This window comes from Corvus cornix, chromosome 7, assembly GCF_000738735.6.
Source record: "Corvus cornix cornix isolate S_Up_H32 chromosome 7, ASM73873v5, whole genome shotgun sequence".
Taxonomy (NCBI): Eukaryota; Metazoa; Chordata; class Aves; order Passeriformes; family Corvidae; genus Corvus; species Corvus cornix.
The window spans coordinates 20,442,291-20,470,009 of NC_046337.1; the positions used below are offsets into that span (position 1 = coordinate 20,442,291).

Here is a 27,719-nt window from a genome sequence, read left to right on the forward strand (position 1 = left end):
ATGGCTGTGGTGGCTTATCTTTATGTCGGGTCTGTGAACTCCCCAACCTCCACAAGAGCCTCTCGCACAAAGCCCGCGACCATCAGCTCCCTTCCTCGGCTGCCGGGGGGAGAGCGCATTGGGGCTGCCACCATGGCAGGGGACAGGCTGCCACAGAAAATTCTTTCCTAAAGCGGAGTTCTGAAGGCGACGGGACGCTCGGAGACCGCAGGGTGAGGGGCACGGAGTGCCGCCCCGCTGCCGCCCTGCTCCCGCCCCTGCTGCGCCCGTCCCGTCCCCGCCGGGCCCGAGCCCGCGCCCGAGCCCGACCCCGCCCGGCCGCCGGCTCGCCCCTCCTTCGCGGCGCTCGCTGCCGCGCACGGGGCTCGAAAGATGGAGGACTACGGGCGATTCTTGGCGCTGCTCGCCTCGACGCTGCTGGTTGGGTTCGTGTCGGTCATCCTCTCCCTCGTCTGGGTTTTCCACTACCGCGAGGGGTTGAGCTGGGACGGCAGCCAGGGGGAATTCAACTGGCACCCCGTCCTCGTCATCACGGGCTTCGTCTTCATCCAGGGCATCGGTGCGTCGGGGGCCCGGGTCGGCACGGAGCGGGTGGCGCGGGGCTGCGGGGGAGCCGGGGCTGCCTGGGGCCGGGGCGGCGGGGCGCGGGAGGCTCCGGGCGGAGCCGCCGGCGCGGCCCGCGGCCGGTAGCGGGTGACAGCGGGAGCGCAGCAGTCGGTCCGCGGTTTAGGAAAGCCAGCACTCCCGGAAAAGGGACAAAGAGTTCCTTGTAATAAGCCAAAATTGCTACATATGGGGTTTGGGTTTTTTCGGGGTTTTTTCTGCAAGCACTTGTTTATTCTGGCCTGGGGATTGCCGTGGATTTTGAGTAAGGCTTGCGAGGTGTGTTTTTCCTACGCAGCTGGAATTTATGCAAGTTGAAAATCGAAATGCCAGAAATGCTGCCCTAGGAAAGTTTTTCTTTTGGCTCTCTTCCATGTCCCAAGAGGAGAAAGGAAATTCAGTACCACAGAAGCCTGATCCAGGAACGGGGTTTTTGCCAGAGAAAATGTAGCACCATAAGCACTATTAAAATGCAGTTCTTCAGCCTAGACTTAGCATTAATTGTTTTGTAAAGTATATCTCTTAAATTAATCATTTGTTCTGTTGCTTAAATAACATAATAACATACAAATACTAAGATACAGGGTTGCTTCTTTTTATTTCCTTTTTTTTTTTTAAAGTGATTTTTTTTAAGAGTGTATGAACTTTGGATTCCACAGAATTCAGCTGTGGACTAACATTTTCCCATTACACTTCCAACCAGTCAAAAGGCTGGAAGATGCCGAAGGCTGTCTAGTTCTGGCTGTGAAGGGAATGTTGTGATTTGAACATACACTGTAAGATTTTGTTTTCCAGTGGGAGTGGGGCTGTTCTCAGCCTTCTTGTAGCTTCAAGCTGCAAACTACTATTGAGCAATAAACCACATTTTGAAGTTGTTTTACATAATATTGCTCAATAGGAAGTGTAATTCCATGCTATAAATAAGCAATGAAAACCACCTGTTGACTTCACTAAGATCAATACTACTTAATGTGCTCAACATACTGGTTTTTTATACATGCATAGAACTTACAAAGAAAATAGGGAGAGGTTTTCTGCAGCTTTTTCCTATGTATTTTCTTTTTTTTTTTTCCTCTGAAACTCAGTTTTTTACCTGTGTCATAGAGAAAGGAGGTTGCCTCAAGCCCTGTATAGGTAAGGACATAAGTAAAGTAAATGGAAGTTTACCATCGCTAAGAAACCACACATATACAAGGAATTCACTAAAAAGAGAGCATCATTTAGGCAGGAAATCCTATTACATAATAGGAAAAGCACAGTTGGAGACTGAATGAGCATTGTAGTAAATCAGATGAAATATCAACACATAAGATACCACTGTGAACCTGATTCAAATTTGGCTGACAGAAGTCTGCCACTGAATTCAAAGCAAATTGGATGAGACTGGGAAATCAGATATCTCTTTGGACACATACAAGAAAAATCAGTCTTTAAGTAGTTGAAAGTAGAAAGGTGTACCTAAAAAAGCTTGGTTAAATTTTTGTAGAGGACTTTAAATAATAACTAAACCAGTTGTTTCTTGAGTTTATTAGCCTATACAAAGGATGGAAATGTTGTGTTGTTGGTCTGTAGGGAGTAGAAGGGATGACTATAATACAATGAGCATACTGGGAAGTAGATGTGCCCCAATAAAAGTGTTGTATATATCTTGTCAATCAAATGGCAAAGCTGTAGGCATGTTAATATTAATACTTATTATTTGTGGATCAGCATCTATTGGTAAATTATACCTGACAAAACACTGTCAGTGCACAGTAATTGTCCTCGAGATTTCCTATACTTAAGGCAGGAAAAACATAGGCAATAAAACTCTGTGTGTATATTAGTACAGCAGCATTTTGGAAAATAGTAAGAAAAAAACATGGGGAAAAAGTGAGTTTTAAGAAGAGCTTGAAGGAATAGTAGTGTGATAAAATGTGTTAAATAAGTAAATGAGGAAATCTGTCTCATTTACATGTGCAAATGTTGCAGTGTCTGTAGACTCAGGGCATGCTTCAAAGGTGTATTTTCATCATGGTTTGTGTTTGACCTGCAAATGATAATGTTTGGTTCTCTCTCAAAGGACTAATTAAGAAACCCATCAAGATATAATGTGGTATAAATTATTTTTAAGAATTTCCAATTACTCACCTAATAAAAGAACATTTTTTTTTCTACAGAGATGTAAAAATCTCTGTTGCAGACTGAGGAGCAGCATGGTGGCTTTTGGGGTTGTGGAAGATTGAATAAAGAGTGAGTCAGAACAAGCAGGGTGGGGTAGTCTTTGTCTCCCACCCTCAGATCAGACTTCTACTGCTTAGAAGTCATATGTAAGTTCTATACAATAAAGTTGTAAGTTGACTATAAATCTTGGAAGGTGCTTGGAAAATTAATATTCCTCTCATATATGATTCATAAATATCCTATAAACTGTATTTTAAACAGGCTTAAAACATGAAGCTGTAGTCTAACAGCAGCAGTATATCAATAAAGGAATATGACATGCATGTTAACTAAGAGAGATTACACAGAAAAGAGAAGAAAAAATCCAGGTCAGCCACATCACCATGTGGTGTTACAGAATCAATTAAATTTCATTTGTTTGGATTAAATTATCTAAGTGGGTGAGACAGTCTAACAGCTCACCATGTCTGAAATACTTCAAATACTTCTACTTTTTTCCTCTACTTCTCCTTTCAGCTTTCTTCTTGACTCAGACTTCACCTTCCTACCCATTTGTTTGTGCCAGCTCCAGCCACTGTCAGATGCATAAACTGAATTAACTCAACTAGCAGAAAATTATCAAATACACCCCCACACCCACCCCAAGTACCTTTCTTTCTCAAATAGAAAGCTGAATCACTTGCACAAAGGGTCTCTGAACGACCACAGATGGGAGAAGGGAGATGATGGACAATGTGCAAGAGCAAAGAGAAGGAGTGCAAATCTATTTTAAAGTAAGCATAGTCTTTCATCTTGAAATAACAGATAAAGCTTTCTCTGAGTTATCTGACATGCGATTACTTTTGCTTCAAACATAAAATATTTCTTCAAAGGAAAAACAGATAAATGCTGGAGTTCCTAACATCCAAGGAGCTGCAGAATTCTCAAGAACTGGAAGGGTAAATTACTGGTGACCTGTAAGGGTCTCATCACAGGCAACTTTTGAAGACGCCACTCTCTTGATGCGCTTAATTGAGTCCCTTTGAAATCATAAATCAGCATTTCTCCATTCTGGTGTTGAAGTTATTTCCAAAGAACCTTGTGGGCATTCAGAACTTCCCAGAAGTAAACAACAGGATCAGCCAAGAAGGGACAGAAGAGGAAAACAGGAGGAGGGAAGAGGAACGTTCCTTTCTGACAGCTGTGAGGTGCTGTGCAGTGCAGCCCCAGTGCACTCACAGAGCCATTCTGTGTACCTTCTAAGGTGGAAGGCATCTCATAAGCAATCCATCACACTTCCCTACAACATGTGAAGCGCATGCCAGAAATACTAGGAAGCTAACTCTAGAATTTTGCCCTGTACATTTGTTAAAGGACAGATGTCCCATGCCATATAAAGATATTGCAAGAAAACTGTGCCTTATGTGATGTGTTTTAAAATCATAGTTCAAAACCGGAGTAAGATCTGAGTCAAAAAGCTCAGTCTAGGGTGCCTAGGCTGTGAAATCTCTTAACAGTACTAGAGACGCTCTACCTTGATAAAATTCTTCACAAGGCTGCTTTACCATGTCACCGCTAAACATTCTAACTGGGTATGTGCTTTTAACCCGGGCTGTTTTAGTCTTGACAAGAAATTAAACATCACATCTGAGTAAGTTTTTAAGAGTTTGTACCACTGAAAGGTGAATCTTCCTTCTCTCCCCTTTGTTCCCCAGATTGTCTTCTTTCTTCCTGCAGGTCAGAAAAGCACCAGTTATGAGAAAGGCAGGGAGAAGCACACAGAAGTGGTGATAGGGAAATGGAACTGTCTTTTCACAGTAATAATTCTGCTGAAGTTGCAAGGTGTAACTTCACACAAAAAAGAAAGAGGATTAAACCAAACTGTAACCTCATGCATATGTCCTGGGCTGTGGCATGTAACATGGTAATGGATGGTATTAACAACTGGCCAAACCATTAGTCTGTTATTCTTTGGTTTCCGATTGTAATGTTTATGGGAAGCAGTTTAGAAAGTTCAAGGCCCAGAGATCTGAGACTGTGGACAAGTGACTAAGGATTTTGATAGTGATTTTGGAAGTTACATCAGCTAGATAACAAGAAAAAAACCCTTGACCCTCTGAGATCAAAGACTGAAAACTGAGACCAGGACCTATGCTCATCAAGTTTTCTTCATACAGAGTCCAGTACTCTGCTGTACTTTGAATAAGTTATTGACAGTACTGTGGGACATATGGTAGGGAAGATTTACTGGAATATCCTCATGGGACGTTGTGGCCTGTTTGGGGCCTTTTGATACATCTGCTTTACAAAATCAGGAGTCATTATCATTAGTACCAAGTTGATTAATAATAGTCTCATGCAGGATATTACTGGCAGACAGCTGAACATGAGCCGGTGTGTGCCCAGGTGGCCAAGACCAACAAAATCTTGGCCTGTATCAGAAATAGTGTGGCCAGCAGGACCAGGGAAGTCATTCTTCCCCCGTACTTGGTACTGGTGAGGCTGCACTTCAAATTTTGTGTCCAGTTCTCGGTCCTTCAGTACAAAATAGACACTGAGGTGCTGGAGTGTGTCCAGAGAAGGGAAACGAAGCTGGTGAAGGGCGTGGAGCACAAGTCCTGTGAGGAGCAGCTGGGAGAGCTGGAGTTGTTTAGATGGGAGAAAAGGAGGCTCAGGGGGCCCTTATCATTCTCTACAACTGCCTGAAAGGAGGTTGTAGCAAGTGGCGATTGATCTCATCTCCCAAGTAATAAGTGATAGAACAAGAGGAAATGGCCTCCAGTTGCACCAGGGGAGGTTAAGATTGGATACTTGCAAAAATTTCTTCACTGAAACGGTGGTCAGGTATTGAAACAGAAAAGTGATGGAATCACTGTCCCTGGAAGTGTTCAAAAAACATGTAAATGTGGTGCTCAAGACATGGTTTAGTGTGGACGTGGCAGTGATAGGTTAATGGTCAAACTCGATTATCTGAGAGGTATTTTCTAACCTCAGTGATTCTAGGATTCTGTGATTCCAACATTATCACGTAATGTCACTTTGGGGAACTGTTGGAGGTGATAAGCTTGGTGTGCTGAATCATATTTATGTAATAGATTGCTTTAAGACAGTCAAACCATTTTAAAAACAAGGTTTCTATCTTCCTGATTTTGTAGGATTTACTACTGTTGCTTTTTATAGTAGAAAGGCAAGAACAACCGAAGTGCTGTATATATTTAAATATTCTAAGGAACGCCTTCATTCCAGTATTATATTTTCACACAGTATGTAAGAGCATACATTGATTTAAAATCTGATCATAGTATGGAAATCTGACTTGTAAACTGTTTTCTTTGTGAATTACTTAGTGTAGTACTGTATTTATTGAAATGCATCCAAGTTTAAAAAAAGTGTGAACAGAACTTGGAAAGAATTTGTAATTTATTACTACTATTCATCAGAACATGCAGAGAGAATATTTTATTTATTTTCCATAATCGATGCTTTTTGCCTAAAATGCAAGGGTTACGGAGAAGTAATGAATAAGGCGCATGAGAATCAATTAAGTAAATTTCTAATTTTTGCATTTATCAGATAATACTTTTCTATTTCTTAATGGTTGGAACAGGTTTTTTTTAAAAAAACCTATATAAATTATTATTCCTTTGTTTTATTATACCTAATTATATATAAAATTTTCACTGTAATTTCATAAGCAGAAGCCTTAAATTAGGATGTGATGAGTCACTGAGTGGAGCTCAGACTTTTTGCTTGGGCAAGACATTATAGATGGGGGCATTAGTCTTTATTGGTTAAATTATCAGTTGTCCTCATAAATATTTGTCCCCTGTTATCTGAATATACTTATGTGCTGTCACACATTCAGAATTACTACCTAGTTTGTAATCAGATGTACCTGGAGCTTCAGTGATCTAATCTGGTCTGTTTGTGTCCCCTGTGGAAAGCACCTGGGTCATATGACAGACAGGGGACAGTTGTGGCAGGATAGGGGCAGTGAGGATCTTGGAGAAAACTTGGCAAGGAGCAGCTCTAGGTTAAGTTATTCTTATGGACCATCCGCAGTTAGATCAATGGATATTATTGTTTTGTTCAGACTGGACAAAATACTGTCTGCTAGAGTTATTAATTCAAGTATAGGCAAAACTTCCCTACATTCATCTAACAGTGGTGGAAGACTTGTATTTGTCAAATGCTTTTGTCTCTTAAGTGTCAGATTATGATTCCCTTATGCTGAAGAGCATTTTCCCATTCCAAGTACTCCTATTGATATCAATGCAATAGACAGTCATATAAGTATCTATGCAATTAGAGAATAGCATTATCCAAAGTTGGCAAAGACAATAAATATTATAAAATAATTCTACACACTTTCTCAACAAATTATCTTCTCAACATAAGAATCAGGCTATATTGCTCCAATCTGACTAGTAGCAGAAAAATCAAAATCCTATGCCAAATCCCTGTTAGATCAATTTAATGACTGAGGAAAATATGATATCAAGTTGTTTACTGGTTTGTTTTGGTTTTTTTTTTTGAAACACATTTAAGTTTCTGGGAGTGTTTTTTAATCACGAAAAAATCCCTTAAAAGCTATATTTAAGCCTCAGTTGTATATTTAGAATGTGCTATGCTATGTGTATGAGAAAAAGCCTTTCAATAGACATTTTGAGAAGATTAAAGGTTGGATTTTACTGTAATTTACAATGTAACTATGTGAATTATGCATAATTATTAACATCTGAGAGAAGTTACCCTATAAGGCATAAAATTTTGTTTCTCTTCTTTCTTCAGCTATTATTGTGTACAGATTGCCCTGGACCTGGAAGTGCAGCAAACTCTTAATGAAGTTCATACATGCTGGATTAAATACCATAGCTATGATTCTTGCAATTGTTTCTATGGTAGCTGTGTTTGAATTCCACAATGCCAAGAACATTCCTAACATGTACAGTCTGCACAGCTGGATTGGGCTGACTGCTGTTATATTTTATTCTCTCCAGGTCAGAATCTAACTGTATTTATAAACAGGTTGTAAATTTGAAGAAAGTTTTGAGTAATTCAGGCACAATAGGCTCTCACAAGTACATTGTAACTACTGGGATAGCCATTTTACACTCTGATTTGGCAAATTAGCATGTAAACGTACAAATACCGGATCACTGACTCTGAAGAAAAATGCATTTTTAAGCATATTTTATTTATTTGCTGGGATAACGGCCATTAATTTACAATACAGTTACACAATAGTGTGATTCTAAGCTCTGTTAACTCCTGAACTTACAGCAAGTTATTTGGTTTGTTGGCAGCATATTTAAATATAGTTAGAGCATTTATTAAGGAAGTCTTCAATGAAGCAACAGCTTTTCTTTTTTTTTTTTTCTTTTTCCAGCTATCATAAATTTAAGTAGTCACTTCTTGGCCTCAAGACTTTTGTTAATCAGCAGAACAAGTGCATCAGGGAGCAGTAGAGATGTAAAGGATCTGACACATCTGAATGAGCTACTACTGGCTAACCAGTTTTCCTGAATCAGCAAAACTCTGATAGATGTTCCAGGGCATGCTTTAAACTGCTCCTCTTGGCAGAGAATTAGCATTATTGTAATGTAAAATGAGCAGGGGCAAGTAACAGTAGAACAAACTAAAGACAGGATGCAACCTCAATATGACTGGGCAAGCCTGTGACTGCAACCATGGGACATGATGGGTTATTTTCCATCACAAAATTAGTGCTAATGGGAGGACTAATGTCCCCTGAATAACTTGATGCCACCCATACATGTCTTCACTCTGTAAATGCCATGTGATTGATATCTTGAGAGACCATTCTCCTTCTAAAGATAGGCACTTGAATTTAACTGAAATTGTTACAAGGTAAAATTATTTAATCCATTTAAGTCAGAAGGTTAGACTGCCTTCTGATGTTCCTTTATGTGCAAATCTGTAACAGGAGCAGAGAACAGGACTTGAAGAGACTGTAAAAGTGCAGCTCCTCACACCTTTACTATACTAGCGAATTAGTGACACTGAAAACTTAGTTTGGCTGGAGTTTTAGCATTATCAGTAAGTTTGGACACTGATATTAAGTAGGATGATTTATAAAATATTGAATGTCTGCTTCCCAAGTGCTAATCCAGAATTTTGTTTTGGTTTTGACAGGAAACACATTCAAAAATAGAAATGCCAATTCTTTTCAAATTTTTACCTGAATATATCTCAGAATGGAATTTTTATGATTATTTTTATTCTGCTTGAGAAGTGCAGTTTGTTTTCCATCTAGCTTTAACTATAAATCTGTTTTGGTTTTAGCTTCTCTTGGGTTTCGCTGTGTTTCTGCTCCCTTTTGCTCCAGTTCACCTTCGAGTAGTTCTCATGCCAATACATATTTATTCGGGTCTTACCATCTTTGCAACCGTGATTGCAACAGCTCTCATGGGAATCACAGAAAAGCTTATATTTTCATTGTAAGTATTTGTTTCCACTTGTTTATTAAGGTTATTCATTGTAAACTATACTTCCATTTGCCCAGAATAATAAGCATCCAGTGTTGGGACACTGTTTTGTTTGTATTAAAATGACCTACCTAGTAGGAGACTGCTGCTTTTAGACCAGGATTGTTTTTAAAACAATCTTTTCTGACCTTTTCTTTCTTTTTCCCTTTCAAAGGAAAAATCCTGCATACAGTGCATCCCCACCAGAAGCAACTTTGGTCAACTGTCTTGGTCTTTTGCTTGTCATATTTGGTTCACTTGTTTTATGGATGGCAAGCAGGCCCCATTGGAAGCGCCCCCCAGCAGAGAATGCTAAAATTCTGAGGCTCAATGTAGCGACTCCTGAAGGCACACAAGTGGAATCCACAATGACAAACAGTAGTAATGCAGATAAATCTGATCTGAGGATCAATACTGAAGCAGCCAGAAAACAAAACATCAATTTTGATGAAGCAGGACAAAGATCAACTATGTAAGAAAATACACAGAATAAAAGTACTATTATACTGCCAAATTTCCCCTGGTGAGGGTCCTTCTAATTTAGTGACATTGATATATAAGTAGGTTGGGGGTTCATTTTTAGTATGGCTTGCTGAAAAATACTCAAGTTTTCTGCATAGGGATTTAAATTCCTCTAAGTCCCAAACATATATTGGTCCATGCCTAGTCCTCATTTAAAAAACAAGAGCATGAATGACATCACATAATGGGAAAATCACATAATCGGAAACTGTTTTCCATCTCACTTCTTAATTTAATGCTTATATCTCTAATAGTCATGAAAAATTTAACAAGATTCAAACTAGATTTTGCTCTTGAGTGATTTTTCAGGTTATGAATCAGACATGAAGTATACCAAACAGAATAATTTAGTTTGTCACACATGAATTTCCTGGTAGTTTTCACTTTTTTAAAGCTCTGATTTCTCTAGCTGATTAACCCCCTCACCAGCTGCTATGTTCTATGGGATTTGAGGTCATTCAGCACTTTACAGAGTTGCTCCATAAAATGTTTATTCTAAAATTTTTAATTAAAAAATAAGGAAATTAAATGTTTGCTTGATATCTTCATAAAATGTTATGTTTCCCTTAGAACCTTCTGGGGTTTTTTGGTTTTATTTTTTTAAAATCAGAATGTATTTGTTGACTTTTTAACAAATTCTACCAAATATATTGTATGCAGACAACATTTGGCTTTGAATTATGTGCAATTATTACTGAAATCTAAGGAAATTTAACGACATCCAAATGCAGAATTTGTTTTATTTGAAAAGCTATAGAAACACACTTAGAAAAAATTAACACTTAGTTTAAGTCTTCCTTTTATCCCAGAGGCAGCATTTTACTACCTTTATTTGATTGCACAGTTCTGTTGATTTGTGGTACTAGACTACAAATTAGGAGGTTAGAAACCAGAAAAATCTCCTATCAGTCTCACAGAAAAAAAAATAAGCTTGAAGTGAGAAATGCTTTCTCTAAGACACAGGTGAGCTTTGCTGTTTTAATAAAATGCTACCTGTTAACTGAAAGCCAGTTTGGGTATCTTCACACCTGACATCAAAAGCATTATTTTCATACGCATGAAGACATGCTTTAGTCTATAAGCAATCTATATAAACTCTATGACTTTTTAATTTGAAATTACAGTGTTAAATAATGCCATTTTCTCTAAGTAACGAAGAGTCCCTACTGGCACTTTACTTTTATAGCTCTTTCTAATAATTAAAGTATTAATGTATTATGCTCATTCATTAATTTCACAGATACAAACAATATTTATACTTCTACTACTATAGAAGAATAATTTTAGTAGATTATTTGGACTGCACATGTCCAAAACGATGAACCATTCTATTATAATCTCTTGTAAAAGCTTCAGAGCCCACTAGAAATCTAAATTTACCACTGTTCATGTTGGAATATACATAGTTTCAGACAGCATGTAATTTCCTATTTTTTAAATACTACATAAATTTTTATCTTCTTCAGCTTTTAAAAACATTTTAATACATTACCCTTCAACAAATACACCATTTTTGTAGTTCACAAACTATTTTGGACAAGAGTTACTCTAAGTCTTCTCTGACAAGAAGCACCTCAGTTCCTGTGATTTGATTTGTAATAATATTTTATTATTTGGTGAATTCAGTACAGAAAGCTAGCATAGTAAAATACTTGAAAAACTTTTCTGCTGTACCATTCGGGACTCCAGGACTACATCCCAGAGTTCTATGTTTTCACTTGTTGAGGATGACTGGGACCAACCTCACATTGGTATATTTTTTCACTGTAGAAAATTATCTACGTTTAATGTACAATTCAGGTATGACAGAAGGAATACTAAACTAAACTACTAAACTATTGTGTGAGCATTCCTCCAGTCCCACTATATGCAGTGAATCAAACAGTGAAGCCTGACAGGGGAAGTGAATAAATGAGCTCACTTGTAGTAATTTACTATGCAGCTTTCTATACTGCACTCACACAGGCCAACAGCATTTGAAATTGTTATGCACTGGCCTGTTACTCTGTCTCATCCACCTGAGAAAATGAGCTCCCTCAATTCTTGCATAGTACTAGGTCACATAATAAAAGCACATGTTTGTATGGAAGGTAGTCAGTTGCCTAGGGATTGTTCTGGAAGAAACTAACTGTACAGTGTACTGGAAAAGAACACAAAATCTATGACTTCTTTTGTTACAGCACTGAGTTGAACGTATTGAAATGAACAGCTTCTAGGTGACTGGTTCTATATACTGTTAAAGTTAAGCTATAATAACCAGTATGCCCTCTGTTTTCCATTGTATTCCATGTACTGTTCAAGGGGAATGATACTTGAAAAAAGAATGATGGCATTTCTTTACTTCTCTATTCTCAAAATCAAGGATTAGCAACCTTTTGAGGGGAGCCTCACAGAACATAATTTTGTTTTTAAACTTAGAGGTTACACATGATGGTAGAAACTCAGTGGAAGCTGGAAGATTCCATTTGGGGAATTTATAATCAGTGCTATCTCATGTGCATGAACGGTGGGATTCTGGCTGCTGGTCTTTGGAAGGTCCCCATGAGATGCAGTAGCTGTGCGCTCCTGAACCTTGATCAGTCTTGGTGAGTGCAATTTAAAACTGACAAAACATACTGTAGACTTTTGGCTTAATTCTAAACTGACTAGAAAGACCTCTAAGTATCCTTGCAAAAAATGAGGTTAGTTCAAGTGCTAAATAAAAATACATAAGTATTTGGAGAGTAATAGTCCTAAACCTACTTCTCAAAGTGGCCTTCCGTTAACTTTCCTTTCATGCAAATTTTCTTACCTGTATTTATGAGTAACATAAATACGATAGTAACATAGGAAATAAAAAAGTGTATTTTCAAAGATACAAATGGGAGGTAGAACTCTAGCTTTTTCATCAGTATTTTTCTGCATGTTTGGAAATCATCTACGTGGTCGTTTTTACAGGAACATGATTGTAGAACTTACATTCCAGGTTTGGATTCTTACAGAAAAACAGGAAGTTACAAAACCTAACATTGAATCTGCTATCTTTTTAAGAGGCCTGGGAAAAAAAATACTATCTTTACATGCTGTCATGCAGTACTATGCACAGAAGCAGAAGACTTTTTTTCCCAACATTAATGAAACTGAGAAATGATGGTGCAAATTTGGTTTTAAAATTGAATGTAATTACATGTGTACTTCTTACTACATGTAACCAAGAATATTGCATATGATATTGTAAATATGAATTACTTGTTTACATGGATATTTTATTGAGTGACTAAAAGATATTGCCAAATATTTTCTATTTCAGAAGTCTCTTTCTTTCGCTTTTATTTCAGAAAATTCCTTCCTCTGTTTCTAACTGTTCAAAAGAATTTTAAAAATTATTTTATTATCCAAGGTACTTATTAGTAGATGAGAGAGAATATTTAATTACAATGTCTGTTTTCCTTATTCTTTTTTTATATGTTAATAAAAATGATTTTTTGAGCTTATGATACTACTGAGTACAGATTTTTCTTATGGTACTAAAATATAACTTTCTAAATTTGGATAAAGATCAAATTATTCCTAAATTACTTTTTGAAAACAGGAGGACAGTTGTACAAAGTTTCTTAAAATATGTCTTAATTTCAACTATTTATTATGATCTTTTTGATGACATTTATATCCTTTGTAGTCTTAGAAATATAATCAGTATACGGCGGAAAATGAAGGAATTCACTGTATAAACAATTTGTATTTCATCTTCTGATCATGACAGAAATTCCTCATAGCAGTTGTTAGAGGGAGGAAAAAAACAAACCAAAACTATCCTGTCATAAGAATGCTGTAGCAAATACGGGAAGATCGTGAATTCTGATATATAATGGTAATACAATGCACTATGAGATCCATATACCCTCAGATAAGTAACAGCCAGACTAAGCACAGACCCCATGGAATCTTCTGACCCAATTTAACATCTGCCTATCAAGTTACCCATGAATAGGTTAATGATCATAAAATGCTATAAAAGTAAAATCATCTATATGAATGTATCGGTAACAGCTAAGAATTAAGGTATGTTCTTGAGTTTAGTAAGTTTAATTGGAAATTCTTCTGAAAGTGTAAAGCATAAATTGATTATTTGTGAATACCATATGGCTGTTGGCTAAAATTTTCCAACATTGTCATCATCATGGAATAAGAAAAAATACTATTACAAACATTAGTGTAGCAGACTGTTGCATTCAAACCTGACAATTCCCTTAACTGATAACTTCCCTTAACTGTTGCCTGTAGGCTGGATGTGTTGGGGAAAATTCTGATAAAATAGTCCATGTTTTTAAAATATTTTGATTATTAAAAAATTCAGTAAAAGCTCAATTGTATTCAAAGTTGAAAGAGGGGACTAAAATTTTGGCATGAGGACTACATTTGTGTGGAAAAGTGGTTTTTGTAAGTGGTTGATGGAACCCTGGTAACTTACAATACAGATTTTTGCATTGTGTTATGGTATGAACAACTCTTGTGACCTCTCTAAGACTAGTGGGCAGTAATGAAGGGTGAACTATTAGTCAGGTAGAAATTCAGGTCCAGGTCAACAAAACGGATGACAACCATTCCAGGCAATTCAGGTAAGAGAACAGAAGAGGTAAAGCTGAGAAAATCCAGTTACTACTGTATACATACCAGAAACCTAAAAAAATGACAGGGCCCCAGCTAACTCTTACAGAAGAAGCAGAAACAATAGATATAAATTTCAGCGAGCTCATTTATGTTCACCAAATGTTCTCATCATAGAGCACCAGCCAACATATGTTAGCGTGGGGCTTGAGTTTACAGGTGAATCCATGGCCATGTACACTCATTACTCATTGGCTCTCAAATTCCATATTTTGCTGGTCTCCAAGTCATGTCATAGTCACAAATACAGCTATCAGAAAATGGATAGAAGTTTTGAAAATGTTTGCAATTTCTAGTTCAATTTTCACAAGCATTTCATTCCAACAAAAGAAAATTCCATTGAGTAGTACTCAAATTCTGCAGGACATAATTAAATATTAGTGTGATTAATAGCGTAATGGTCAAATATTTTTGTGGCAGATGATCCTTCTCATATGTGTGTACAAGCAGTAATCCACTAGGTGGCAAGCACTACCAAAACGGCCTTTAGCAGATGCTAGACCAGCCTTGCTTTTAGATGATAAAATATGATGAGTTGTCTGCCTCAAAACAAAATTACAAGGTTAGTAGACATAAACCACACAGTCATGTCAGAACTTATATATCCACTTCTCTGTTCTTTTAAAGGGTCCACTTGGAATACAGTATTTCTTCATTCCTGATGTTGGAAATTGTTCTTTATTGTGCTCTACCTCAGAGCTCTTAAACTTCTGTTTGTAACTTTTGTGCAAATACAAGCTTGGTTAAAAGACACAACAACGAGAACAGAAAAGCACGAAAGTTTAGGGATAAGTTCATATACAAGATATGAGAGTAGCAAGAATCAGAAAAAAACCAGGAACTTCCAGTACTTTTACCATTTGACCTTGCAGCTTAAAAAAATTAAAAATTGATCCTGAAAAGGGGAACATGAGTGCCAATTTCAAATAACGAAAAAGAACACTTCTGCTGTCTGATACATGCTAACAGCTTCTGTTCTTAATCTACTCTCTTTGTGGATACTGGCTTGTTTTCTGATGATGTTTTCTGATCTATTCCACTGAACGGACTAGTTTCAGTACTACTGAAAGCTATTTTTTACATGGTATGCTAGTGATACTGCTTGATCTTCCTTGCTTACCCATTCTCTCAGTCTACACTAGAAGTAATTTTGTCTCCTATGGCTAACTAGTACTGATGTAGACAAGGCACTGCGGTTTTTCACGAAGCTTGCTATTCATGTTTAGGTCAACAAAGTGGAAAAATTCATGTAATTCTGAACATTAATTACTCTCATTATTGTTATGACTATTGAATCTGGTAGAAATACTAGTTTAAAATACCCTAGCAATTCAGCTTGAGTGCTTGATCTTTTTGTTAAAAACAGCAATTGCTGTTGCAGTTAAGGAATAGCTCGTACATCACTGCAGCAATGGGAGCACTAATACTGTCTGGCTCCTGTTTCTGATCAGATGTAGAGAGTGGGATTAAAAATACAAGAAAATTTACATGACTGTTCATTGCTGTGATTACTGTATCTGTAATGAGGAATTTGGAAAAAAGTTCAGTATGGTACAGCCTCTCTAATCATTTTAGTCTGTTCCAAATGCAAGACTGCCAATGGATAATAATGACCCTGAACACAGTAACAGATAGCTTTTAATGGCCCTGACCAGCCTCACCTGGGAGCTTCAAACCCCATACTCCTGCTCCTGAGTCCAAGGGCTCTAATCCAGATCCACCTGGCTGTTCTCAGTGCTTGCCTGCATCCTCTTGGACCTGACTTCCTAGCCTCATTTCTGCCTGACCCCATCACCCTGGACCTGCCTAGTGACCACAAGACTCTGGCCCTCAGTAGGTCGGGTTAAGACCTGTGGAATGACTTTCCAGCCTATCTGTCAACCTGCCTCAGCAGCTGAACCTGGTTGCCATTTCCTGCAATTTGTGCCTGCCCTGCTCCCGGCCATTCTTCATTGCACCCTGACAGCAATCTTCTTGCCTGTACTCTGAACTGGATAGATCAGTCTTCATGAAGTATTTGCTGTAGACAGACAGTGGCTTCTCCATTTATAACTACTTCTTCTGTTCATATTGTTTTATGGAAATACCTTGCTTAAAAAGCCTAAAAATTACATTTTAGCTATAATCTACAAATAACAGATGAGTGCCTGGAGTGAACAATGATATTTGCCAGACAGTTACTCAACAACAATAAAGCACTTTTTTTTTCTGCATTTACAATTATACTGAATGATACCATCATTTCACAAGTCTCCATACCTAGTAAGACTAGCAGCAGGAAATATCCATTTCCATGTAGAAAGGTATGCTTTTTTTAAAATCTGCAGCAATGTAAAATCAGAGATAAATTTTGTCCTCACTTTATTGCATACTGTAAGCAGAAGTTGCAAGGGCCTAGCAAACCAGAACTGCAGCAGATTTTAAAATGCTGCAGTAGAAGTTTTCCTAGCTCTTTGGTCTGTACTGACAATTATGCAGCTGGTGGCTGGCGTAAAAGACTGCAGCTCTGAAAAGAAGGCACTGTTATAGATGGATTTGGATGAACTCTTCCCTGCCACCAAGCAGCGGAACCCTGATGATGGCACTGCAAAAGCCTAGGACCAATTTGTCTATTCATGGGACTGTAACTGTATAACCACAAGTACTATTTGAGTGAAAAAGTTTGCATATGGACCTAAGCACTGCTCTCCTCAAATAAATGAAAGAAAATTCACAGGCAATACAGGTGGTCAGCAACTCCCACATTCAACAACTGTTCAAATCCCCTCCACAGTTACTTCACTTGGAAAAAAAAGTATCTTTAAGTAAGAATTGCTTCGAGAGCTTTTAGTTGACTTCAGGGACAGGAGAGTTCTCTGTTACTCCAGTTTCTGACTGTATCTGTACTCCATTTGCACCTGCTTTTAATATGAAGTCAAATATTCTGGCACAGAATCACACGGAGTGCTTCTTTTGATTTCTTCCTTTGTAAGCCTATGTCAGTCATCATGGAGTCTTGTGTACTATGTTTGATCCTCTTTTTTTATTTTCAATTGTTATTCAGGTACTAACTATAGGAAACTCTATCAAGGAACCTACACATGGTCTGAGCTTGCCACAGCACTGCCTTGGTCTTCTTCCTAAGTGAAGCGGTGACTACAATCCTGTGACAGTTCAGACATTTCTCCACATTTTCCTACAAACTGTATTAATTTGCACTTACTAACATTATTCTTTCCAAGCCACTGAGTTACATGTGCTCCATTCACTAATTAACATTTCCTTCTTATCCCAAACTCCTTTCTCCAGTTCTTCTGAGGACATTTTACTCCTATCTTCATATTCCCTGAATCTCTGCTCTAGCAACAAAATCTTTATATTTCTGGGTATGTTTCCTCTGGTTTAAAACCTGGGTAATCAATGTCTCATCTTGGGGAGGGTAACTCAGTTTAGTCTGAGTAAGACAATTCCTCCTAATGCCTTAAAGGACTAATTCACTCTAAAGTAAACTCTTGTGGAATGTAATAACTGGATACAAAGACATCTTGTACATCAGTACAATATGTACAAATGCAAATTATATCACAAACCCTACTTTTAGCCTTATTATGTTGTCACCATGTTTATGATAGTTATTTGTATTTTAATTAGTCTTCCTTTGCCTATCTCTAAACACCTGAAACATCCCTAATCAAATAATAATAATAAAGAATACCTTGGGGTTTTGATCTAACATTTTGAATTTTCAATTAAATATATTTTATGGCTTTAAAGCCAGTCTGTATGTAAAATACATAAAATTAATTCCACCAGCTACATCCAACAATTTTTGGTTACTTTGTAATTTCAGGTCTGACTCATTTTGAGAGAAGACAGCTTGTGTAGTCTCTATGTAAAACACTAGGAAAAACTTCAATTTGTTCTCTTTATAGATCTGTTTATTCAGAAAGAAGCTTTGAAAGAAAAGGCATTGAAAGGCTGGCTGAATAATGAATTGTTATTCTTTGAAGGCATATTATCTTCAAAAATACAAGAAAACCTGAGGGTTTCTAATGAGTAGAACTCTTATTTTTGAAAGAAAATAAATGGAAGAGTTTGAAAAGATTTTTTTTCTTGTAGGTTTTTTTATTTTCTCCTGGAGCTGCCTGTTGCTCTCATGTGGAAGCTTCCTGCTGATTTGACTTTCTATTCTGCTGTGAGACTGATGCCAAGATTTACATGATTGCTGTGGATAGGAACTGGATTTAGCATAAGGAAGAAAACTGCTTTCCCCTAGGGAGAGACAGAAAAGGGAAAGACAGAGTGGGGCACATAGACAATAATATCGGAAGCTATATTCTTGGTCAATTATTTTATTCATCCTCTATTTTAGATTATGCTGCAACTAATAAAAGGCAAGAAAACTACTGGTCTCAAGCCAGGAACAAAGATAAGCAAGGAAACTATTTGTGGTTTAATGCAAATGTCCAACTATAATGGAAGCAATGTACTGTTTTTATGCAGAACTGACATAGTGCACCTTGTGACGTAAGTGTAATTATCAAAAACTCTTATCAGAATCTGTCAGGCAGAGATTTGCCTTCTACACAGGGTCCTTCAGCAGAGAGAAAAAAAGGGTGACTGTAGAACTGTGCATCATTACAATTATTTTAGCAATTCATTGTCTGTATAGTCTTTTGCACATTCTTCAGTTTTTAATTACATTCTCTGAACATTTAAATAGGTAAAGATTTTTGCTTATAAGGCAGACTTGTGCAACTTGAAATAATTTACAGCCAGTTGGCCAACAACTGACTTCTGTTAACCTACAGTGCTGATGGAAAATGCAATTTTTTGAGATACTGCAAAAAGTTTGCATCAAAATGTAGGGAACTTCACAAGCCAGGCAAGACTCCACAGTAAGCACACAATAAATCCTGAGGGCAGAAGGCAATTAATGGGATTTTGGCACTGAGAGGGTGTAGGTTTTCAAATGTAATTATTAACAGGTGATTTAATTTATTTTAGTATTTTTTCTAATACTAGATACCTAATAAATAAAATTAAATACCATAATTGAACAAAATATAAATATTATCTACTTGGTATAAAAGTTTAAATTCAATAACTGGAAGATAGCAAAATATTATTGAGGTAAATATTCTGGAGTTCCTGAACTAGATGTATCTAACAGAAAAAAGGGTAAGAATTAATTTTATTCCCTTTTCATTTGATCAGTTACACAAGCAACATTTATTCTGACATTTAAATCAGATTTTCTAACTACAATGACAGATTTTATGGTTTTGCATTTTGTTGATTATACATTTATGATTATCTCATGAAATTCAATTATTAAGAATAACTGATCCTTTAAATTAAGTCATGCCTCTTGCAGTGCTGGTTTTGCTGCTAGAAAATATTTGAGATACTCAATTATCATCTGCAAATCCTCAAATGGCATTTCTTGAAAAAAAGTGTCATCTTAGGGCCACTGATAATAATTGCTCAGTATGTTCTCATTTGCTAAAGATTACCTCTAATATCAGTGTTACTTGAATAGGAGTTCTAGCAAAGCCTTAAATTTGGAGTATATGGACAAGCTTCCTGGAGTTTAGAAGTTTATTTGAGCACCCAAAGTCTCAGTGAATCCACCATTCTATTGCAACTCCCCTGAACACAGAATTAATTGGAAGATAAACCTAATAACCTGATTCATAACTCCAGTATTACCATGAGGGCTATGGTGTACTCATTATCTACCTTCGAGAAGAATTTATTTCCTTTGCAAATCATGGCAAATTGAGACTTGGTTTAGGGTTTTACATTTTGCTCCCCTGCTTTTAGAGTGGAGTGTTGACATAGAGTTTCCTTGTTTCAAAACCTCTAATTTTTTTACTATCTCCTGCTATGTTGCATTTGACATTAATTTCTCTTACATGGGGAGGAGAGCATGTGGGGAACAAGAAGTTATTGTTATTTCTCCCCTCTCTATTTCCTACAGTTGGCTAATGAGATTTCTAATGATGAAATTCAGGGCGAGAAGTCTTACCAGGAAGATCAGAGAGTGTAAAGTCCAGCCTCTGTGAACTATTCTGATCTCCTACAAATAAAAAGTTGTAGGTCTCAGTCAGTAACTCCCATAGCAGTTCAGAAATTGTGCATAAGCATACAGAAAAAATGACAATTAAAGAATTTAGATAGAATAGATAGAATATTCCTCTTACCCTAGATACACTGTTCCAAACTATAATTAATAAATTTTTTGAAGTACATAATTAATATATTAAATTTCTCTACCTTCGACTTTTGATCATTGGATTTTATGCTTTTATCTAGTAACTAAAGGATCCTCTACTACTAGATGTTTTCCTTCTATATAGATATTCATAATTATGACTCGTTATCTTTTCTATGAAGCTAAATGTGGAGTCTGCATATCAAGCAGGTAGACTGTTCATCCTTCCACCCAAAATGAAAGAACCTACCCCACAAAGTTGACTAGACAGAGCATCACTTTACACCCTTACACGGAGCTATAATCAACTTTAATAGCCCAACCTTGGGCTTGTCACTGCTAGCTCAAACTGTTACTATGTTCATTGTGTTCCAACAGGGTCAGCAGGCTCAATGCAGAGACAGAGCAAGTTCACATTTATTCCTACAGAATACAATATAAAACTCTCCAATACATGATAAAGGTGGCTTTAGGACTTCTTTGGAATATATGTGCTCCGATAAATTTCCATCATTTCATCTGAAGAATAAAGTATTTCTAGTTTTGTAAAGATTTGGAATAAAACTGACTGTCCCAACAGAGTAACAGGTCACCTTCTTTCCAGTAGTTCTTTTGGTCATTTCATTCATTTGTACGGTTAAGCACAGGAGTGGGACAAAACTACCAGCAGCTAACAGCACTTCTTTACCTCAATTCTTTTCCACACTTGTACCACAAGTCAGGGAGGTGACATTATGAACATGGTTCATCAGATTGATTAGAAAGACAAAACATCATATCCTATTTTGACCCAACACAGAAACCTGTCCAATAAGATTTTTTAAAAGCAACCAACTGGCCATGATTAACAGCAATATAACCAGAAGAGACCTTCTGAGAGGAAAGGAGAAAGTGCCAAAGAAAAGGCAACAGTGTATGCAACTATACATACACCCTATCAGTGAAAACTAGCTACAAACATAGTGCTTTTCTATAAAATCTGAAAAAAAAATATATGTGCAAACTGGATTTCATGCAGAAAAACAGAAGTCTTCTTAGCTGTCTAAGCTATTAGGATCCAGTCTTGCCAGCTCTCCAGAGCTGTTCCCTTAAAACTGTCTTGTTCTATGATGCATGCTTACCAAAATCTGACAGTGCTTCACTGATACACTGAATTCACTGTCTATCATACCAGCCAATACCATCTTGGATTTTTTAAATACTAAGCTTGAGACTAAGCTGTCTACCTCTGTCCAACCTATTTTATACTTGGATTATAGGATGTGCCAGCGAAGAACAATCTTTTTTTTCTTTTTTATTTGTATAGTTCATTGTACAGCAAATTCCTTGTTCCTTACTAGAGCCCCTATTTATGTCAGTAATACAAACATAATGAGAAGAGAGGACAGCAGAAAACATCCAAAGTATTGACTTCAGCTGAGCTCTATCACTGAAGGTCTAAGAGGAAAGCCTACATTTCTGCAGTAGAAGTATTTGTAAATCCACCAAAAGATAAAATTATGAATACTTCTTCTTTGCTTGAAATAATGAAAAATCTTACCTACAAAGTGTGCTTAACATTCCACAAGTCAATGCTGTTTATTACAGTGTTATTACATACCTGCAGCCATTCATTACAGAATAAACAAAATTAAAAATCTCTTATGTTTCGCTGGGTCAAGAAGCACTGGCAGAGCTGTGCTTCAATTTGTTACAATGTCCCTTGAAATCTAGTTTTCATAAACATGAAGCTTCCTTTCCAGATATACAACCAAACCACACTGGATTTGATGTCAGAGAGCTCATCCAATTAGTTTTCATTGACTTCAATATATGCTTATGTTTCTTAGCTGTCGTTGTCAGTTTTACAACAGTATTTTTTATTCAAGGGTAACAAAAGGTATTTAACCATTTCTTAACTGGACTTGGCTGCACAGTTCTGGTTGCTGGCATATTTTGCTAAAATCTCTTGATTCTTCAGAATAGTTTTGTGTATGATAAACCCTAATCCACTGTCTTTATGCAGCTGTACACAGGATCAAATCAAAATCGAGTTAAGAAAGCTTGCAGAATGAATCAGTGAACAGTGTTTCTTTAAGAGAGAACAGAGTCACTGTGTTTCTAAAATAAAATAAAAAAATTGTATCACAGGTTTCCTTACGATATGAGAAGTCTAACACACTGTAGTAAGCCCTCCATCTGAATGCATGGCAGGAAAAATACAAAACACAAAGTTTAAAAAATCCAGTAAAATTGTGAAGTCTTTTGTAGTATTGATTCTACAGATCGCATTACCTCTCGAGGTCGGAGACAGAGTCTCATAATGTAATCCTTTTCCAAGCAAAACAGGCATCCAAGTAAAAGATAGTCGTGTGGTCTAGCACAGTGTTCTGGAAGTTGTTTGATATATGCAATATATGTAGGATGTTCCTGCATCAGTATATTCTAGCATCATCATTTTGGCAGATCCGTCAGTAGAAAACCAGTTCTAATTCATACCTAACATCTTTATTCAGCAGCCTCAGAAGTTTCATCCTGCACACTTCTCCAGTCTCCTGTCACCTAGTTCTGCACATCTGGTTGTCTTTGTGTTATTTGCTTGGCACAGTCTCTTTCCACTTCAAGCTAAATATGAATAAAATATTTCTCTTTAAATGCTTATCCTTTCTCTTTTTCTGTGGTTAGCCTGCACATCTGGTAGCATTCTATTTACCTTTCAAGCTATTTTAGAAGGTAACAACATTTTTGCTCCAATTTTAGAACCTTAATGAGAACTTTCTTGCATTCACATGCAAAACAACAGCAAACAGAACCTTGCTGTGCCTTTAAAAACTCAGAACACCAAGGTTTGATTTGTATTCTGAAAGAAGTCCCTTAAAAATGGAAATCTGGGGAACACTTACCTTTGTGCACTACAGTACAGTGCAGATCTTTGGCATACTGATGACAGAACCTGCAGAGTCCCTTTTAGCTCTCTAGGGAGTCCTACAAATTTCAGATGCAGCAGCCCATGGTTCAATTTCTTGCTGGAATGGATTCTCCACAAGTAGGGATAATCCTTCATTTGATGCTTACTCACTTGCATACATTTCTGTATTCCATACTGGCCATACCAGGCTTTGCAATGCTTATTCTTTCTTCCCAGAATGTGTTTCTGCATTAGCTGATATTATTACACTTATTTGGTTGAAATGGCAATTTTCTTTTATGACCTTCTTCTCATTAGGTTAAATGAAATTTTCAAAGCCATTATCTCTAGGCCAATGCTTATCATGCTTGTTGTCAGGCTAACAAGTCACATTTTTTCCATTTTTAGTTTGAAGAGAACCACTCAGCAGTTTTTGGGGATCAGACTTTCAAGTATATACAGATACAGTTGGTTTTACTAAATACTTACCAAACACAGTAACACCTTATTTTCATTCTTTTTTTTTTTTTAATTTTTCCCTCCTAATTATAAGTACATAAGATATAATAGCACCTCAAACACCACTTTCAATTTTTTTTTTGTTTTGAATATCTTCTCTCTGGTTTTATAACAGCTATAAGGTATTTGGAGCATCTTTTGACTTGACTCGCTACCTGAATTTATTAAATAAAATTAATAATAACCTCAATACCCTTACTATAAGAACTACGCATAAGTTAACACACATACTACATGCATGTATTGATATATTACCTACATTACATAGTTTTAGTTAATGTAATAATTATAATAATAAATATATTGTCTAATATCTCAAGTAAAATACAGCTAAGTTACAACTTACAAAACACAAAACAGATGTTAATGTTGTAATTTTGAATCTATAAAAGCAGTCTAACTAGCTAAGATTCAAAAGAATATGCTGTTCTCTAGGTAAATAGAGCACAGTGAAGCACACAACATTTTATGACCTCATGGTCATATAGATACATATACATATAACAATAATGCAGTTAAGGAAACAGGTTATTGCATCTGAAAGACAGCAGAGGAAGATGGTAGAAAAGTTAGCTTTATGCAAACCTTATGCTGTACCACCTGCCACCTTGTGTCATGCACTGTTCAGCCATCACTGGACCTCCTGTGAACAATGAAAGATTCAAAATAAATGCAAATCAGAACAAGCCACAGTCTTCTTATACTAAATACTGCTTAATCTTCCTTAATAATTATATTTTTGGTATCTACTATTACTGAACTTTAGTTGGTTAAGAAAATTCTAAAAGCATTTCCAACATTTTCTTAGCAGATACTGAATCAGAATTTTCAATTGCTACAGTATCACACAAAAAGTCTGTTTAAAATGAATTTTAGTCAAAGCCCTGACAGCAATTTCTCATTGCTCAACTTCCTAGTACCAGCACTGTTCTTCACAGTGCAGAAACAATTCAAAATACACAGAGTCACATTAGCATTCTGCTGAGTTCTACATGTTCTAGCAAATAAAACAAGGTGGTTTGACAATCAGAGATATTACTTAATCTTTCTGGATAAATAAAAAGCCAGTAAATTTAAGCATTTCCTTTCATTTTACAAAATATTGTGGGATTTATTTTAATAAAATGAACTCTAAGACCTAATTGATTGGTTTCCATCTGTAATTTAGAGAAAGATTTTCAAAGGCATGAAACGCATCTAATTGATTTTCAGAAAGAGCTGAGGTCTTGATGCAGCCTTTACTGCAGTCAGCAGTGACATTTCCATTGATTTAAATAAGAACAGGTTCATATCTGCAGAGACCTAGCTGCTATTTATGCATTTTACATTATTCCTTCCATAGCTAGAGATTTCTTCCCTTTGTTTTTGTACAAATAATCTACACACTTTTGTACCTACACTCAGTACCATTTCTTTTATATTAAAAAAAAAAAAGGTCACATTTCCAAAGGTAATGAAAGTTTTAACACTGAAGAGTGAACACAGTGCAACTGCCATTCAGTTTTATGGTGCCTCTCTTCACTGAAGTCAATGGCATTATTTATGAGTAAAACAACCACAATGTTGAATACGTAGTTCAGTTACTCGATACTAAGATTACTCAAACTTGAGTAATTATACATAGAACTATTGTTTTACTGCTGCAAAAGTGAGGAAAATGTTATGAAATAGTCAATTCTATCAATAAATGAAACACTGTGATTTTATTCTGGTTTATTTAGCAAAGAAAGGCAACTGAATATTTTCAAAGTATTCCTGTCTAAGGAATAAGGCTTTTCAGAGAATTGTCTCACTGATACGTGCAAAGATCAAAAAGGGGTGGTAGTGTTAGCATCCCAAATTCATTTAGATGAAACAATAAGATAACTAGGTGTAAAAAATGCACAGTCTTATGTTCAATGCAGTAAAGGATCAATTTCATCTAAAGGCAAGTGGAGTGTACACTATATCATCTGATCCAAAGGAGTGACCTTCTTGATTCAAATGCAAAATGCCTGTGCCTAGTGCAGATGGAATTTACCAGGACAAAATGTTCAATAGAAAGATTACATTTCCACTGGGGCAGAAAGGTATTTGTCAGTGTCTCATTACAGCTTTGATACAAACATCTTGGATTTCAATTAGCTTTGAGATAGAACAGTAATCCAGCATTGTAACTACAGACAAATCTTTATTTCATTTTTGTGGATTTTTGTTTCATTTGCAGTAAGATATTGCAAGATTTCCAAAAGAAATAAATAGAAGTAAATAACATTCCAGCCATTTTAATGTCACTTAGTGATTGTCTGTCTGATAACTTTGCACTAGGAGGCGAGGGTGACATAATTTACATTTTTTCCAGCATAAATGAAAAGTGCTGAATTCTTTGAACCATAAGTGTCGCATCAGTTCTTCTACCCTCACTGTCCTACCTCCTATTATTAACATACCATATCCACTCTGATGCTTTTGATCCTTTTCTATGAAAAGTAATTTGCCTTCTCAATGGAAATAAATATGAAATTTGCTTTAGTACATATCAGGAGTTCAAACAATGGCCCATAAAAATTTCCACTCTATGGAGGTCATGTTTTAACTTCACAAATTTAGTTTGCAGTCGTTTAAAATGCTTACTTCTACATACTGTTTGATATTTAAGAAAACTTGTATATTCTTCTGAATCAATCAGAGATGGACTAAGAGATGGAAGGGCAATTTTTAACCAGCAATTGAATATCTGTGACTGATTTTGGGTTAACTCCTGTAAAACTCTGCATAGTATTTGCCACCTTTACTTTATACCTATGTCAGAAGGGTAACTCTGTCAGCTTCTGAAATGTGGCAGGAAGAAGAGCCCAGAAATCACAATTTGGTATGATTCAGATGTTGATTTCCTTTCTGGGAAGGAAGTTATGAACTATTTCACGCAGCTATGATTTTAATAACACTCCAAATTATATATGGTGCCTTCCATTCAAAAGGCTTCCTTTCAAATATCAAATCACATAGCTTTAGCAGTAAGGAATAGTGCTGTTGAAATCAGGATGGTTAATTTGACACATTAAGCAACTGAGACTAAGAAAAAATAAAGATATGTTTGTAACCTAGTAACCAGAGACACAAACTACCCAGGGCAAAACACCACTTTTCCTCCGATGACAACAAGGTGAAAAAGATATGACTTAAGTCACTTGACCCCACAATTCAGAGCAAGGACAAGGGGTGAAGAAACAGTCCTTTTAAGATGAATTGTTTTATGTACTAGCCACAAGCTTTTTTCTCTCAGAGAAAAAAATGCTACAAAATGCAAGATTTATTACTAAATATAAAAATGAAAACCAGAAAACTATAAAATCGCATTGATCCACATTTTTTACTTCCTCTTGGACTCTTAATTGTTGACAAAAATATATCACAACAGCTGAGCAGTAATTGTCTGTGGACACATACAATGAATTAAGCATATAGAATGGATGTTTTACCTCATTCCTGAATTGCAACCATCTTTACTAGAATGAATAGCAAGAAAAGATACAATTCTATATAACTATATGAAATTAAAAATAATTTTCCTGATTAATGACAGTATTCCTTAAATATAACATACTTCCACTGACTTTAAAACCAACTGTAAATACATTTTGCTCCTACAAACAGATCTGTGAATGTGTTGGAGCTTGCAAGCATTAACAGCATACACAATACTAACAAAAATAATGCCGTTTATTTCTTGCAA

At 36.5% G+C, this 27,719-nt stretch overlaps 1 protein-coding gene across 1 annotated transcript; it reads left to right on the forward strand.

Moving 5' to 3' along the window:
• The first annotated feature begins 304 nt into the window (after positions 1–304).
• Positions 305–13,031, forward strand: LOC104694167 (cytochrome b reductase 1). The gene is made up of 4 exons (XM_039555228.1): positions 305–559; positions 7,537–7,745; positions 9,052–9,206; positions 9,409–13,031. Exons 1-4 carry the CDS (start codon positions 373–375, stop codon positions 9,707–9,709), a joined length of 852 nt encoding a protein of 283 aa, XP_039411162.1. The 5' UTR covers positions 305–372; the 3' UTR covers positions 9,710–13,031.
• The last annotated feature ends 14,688 nt before the right edge of the window (positions 13,032–27,719 follow it).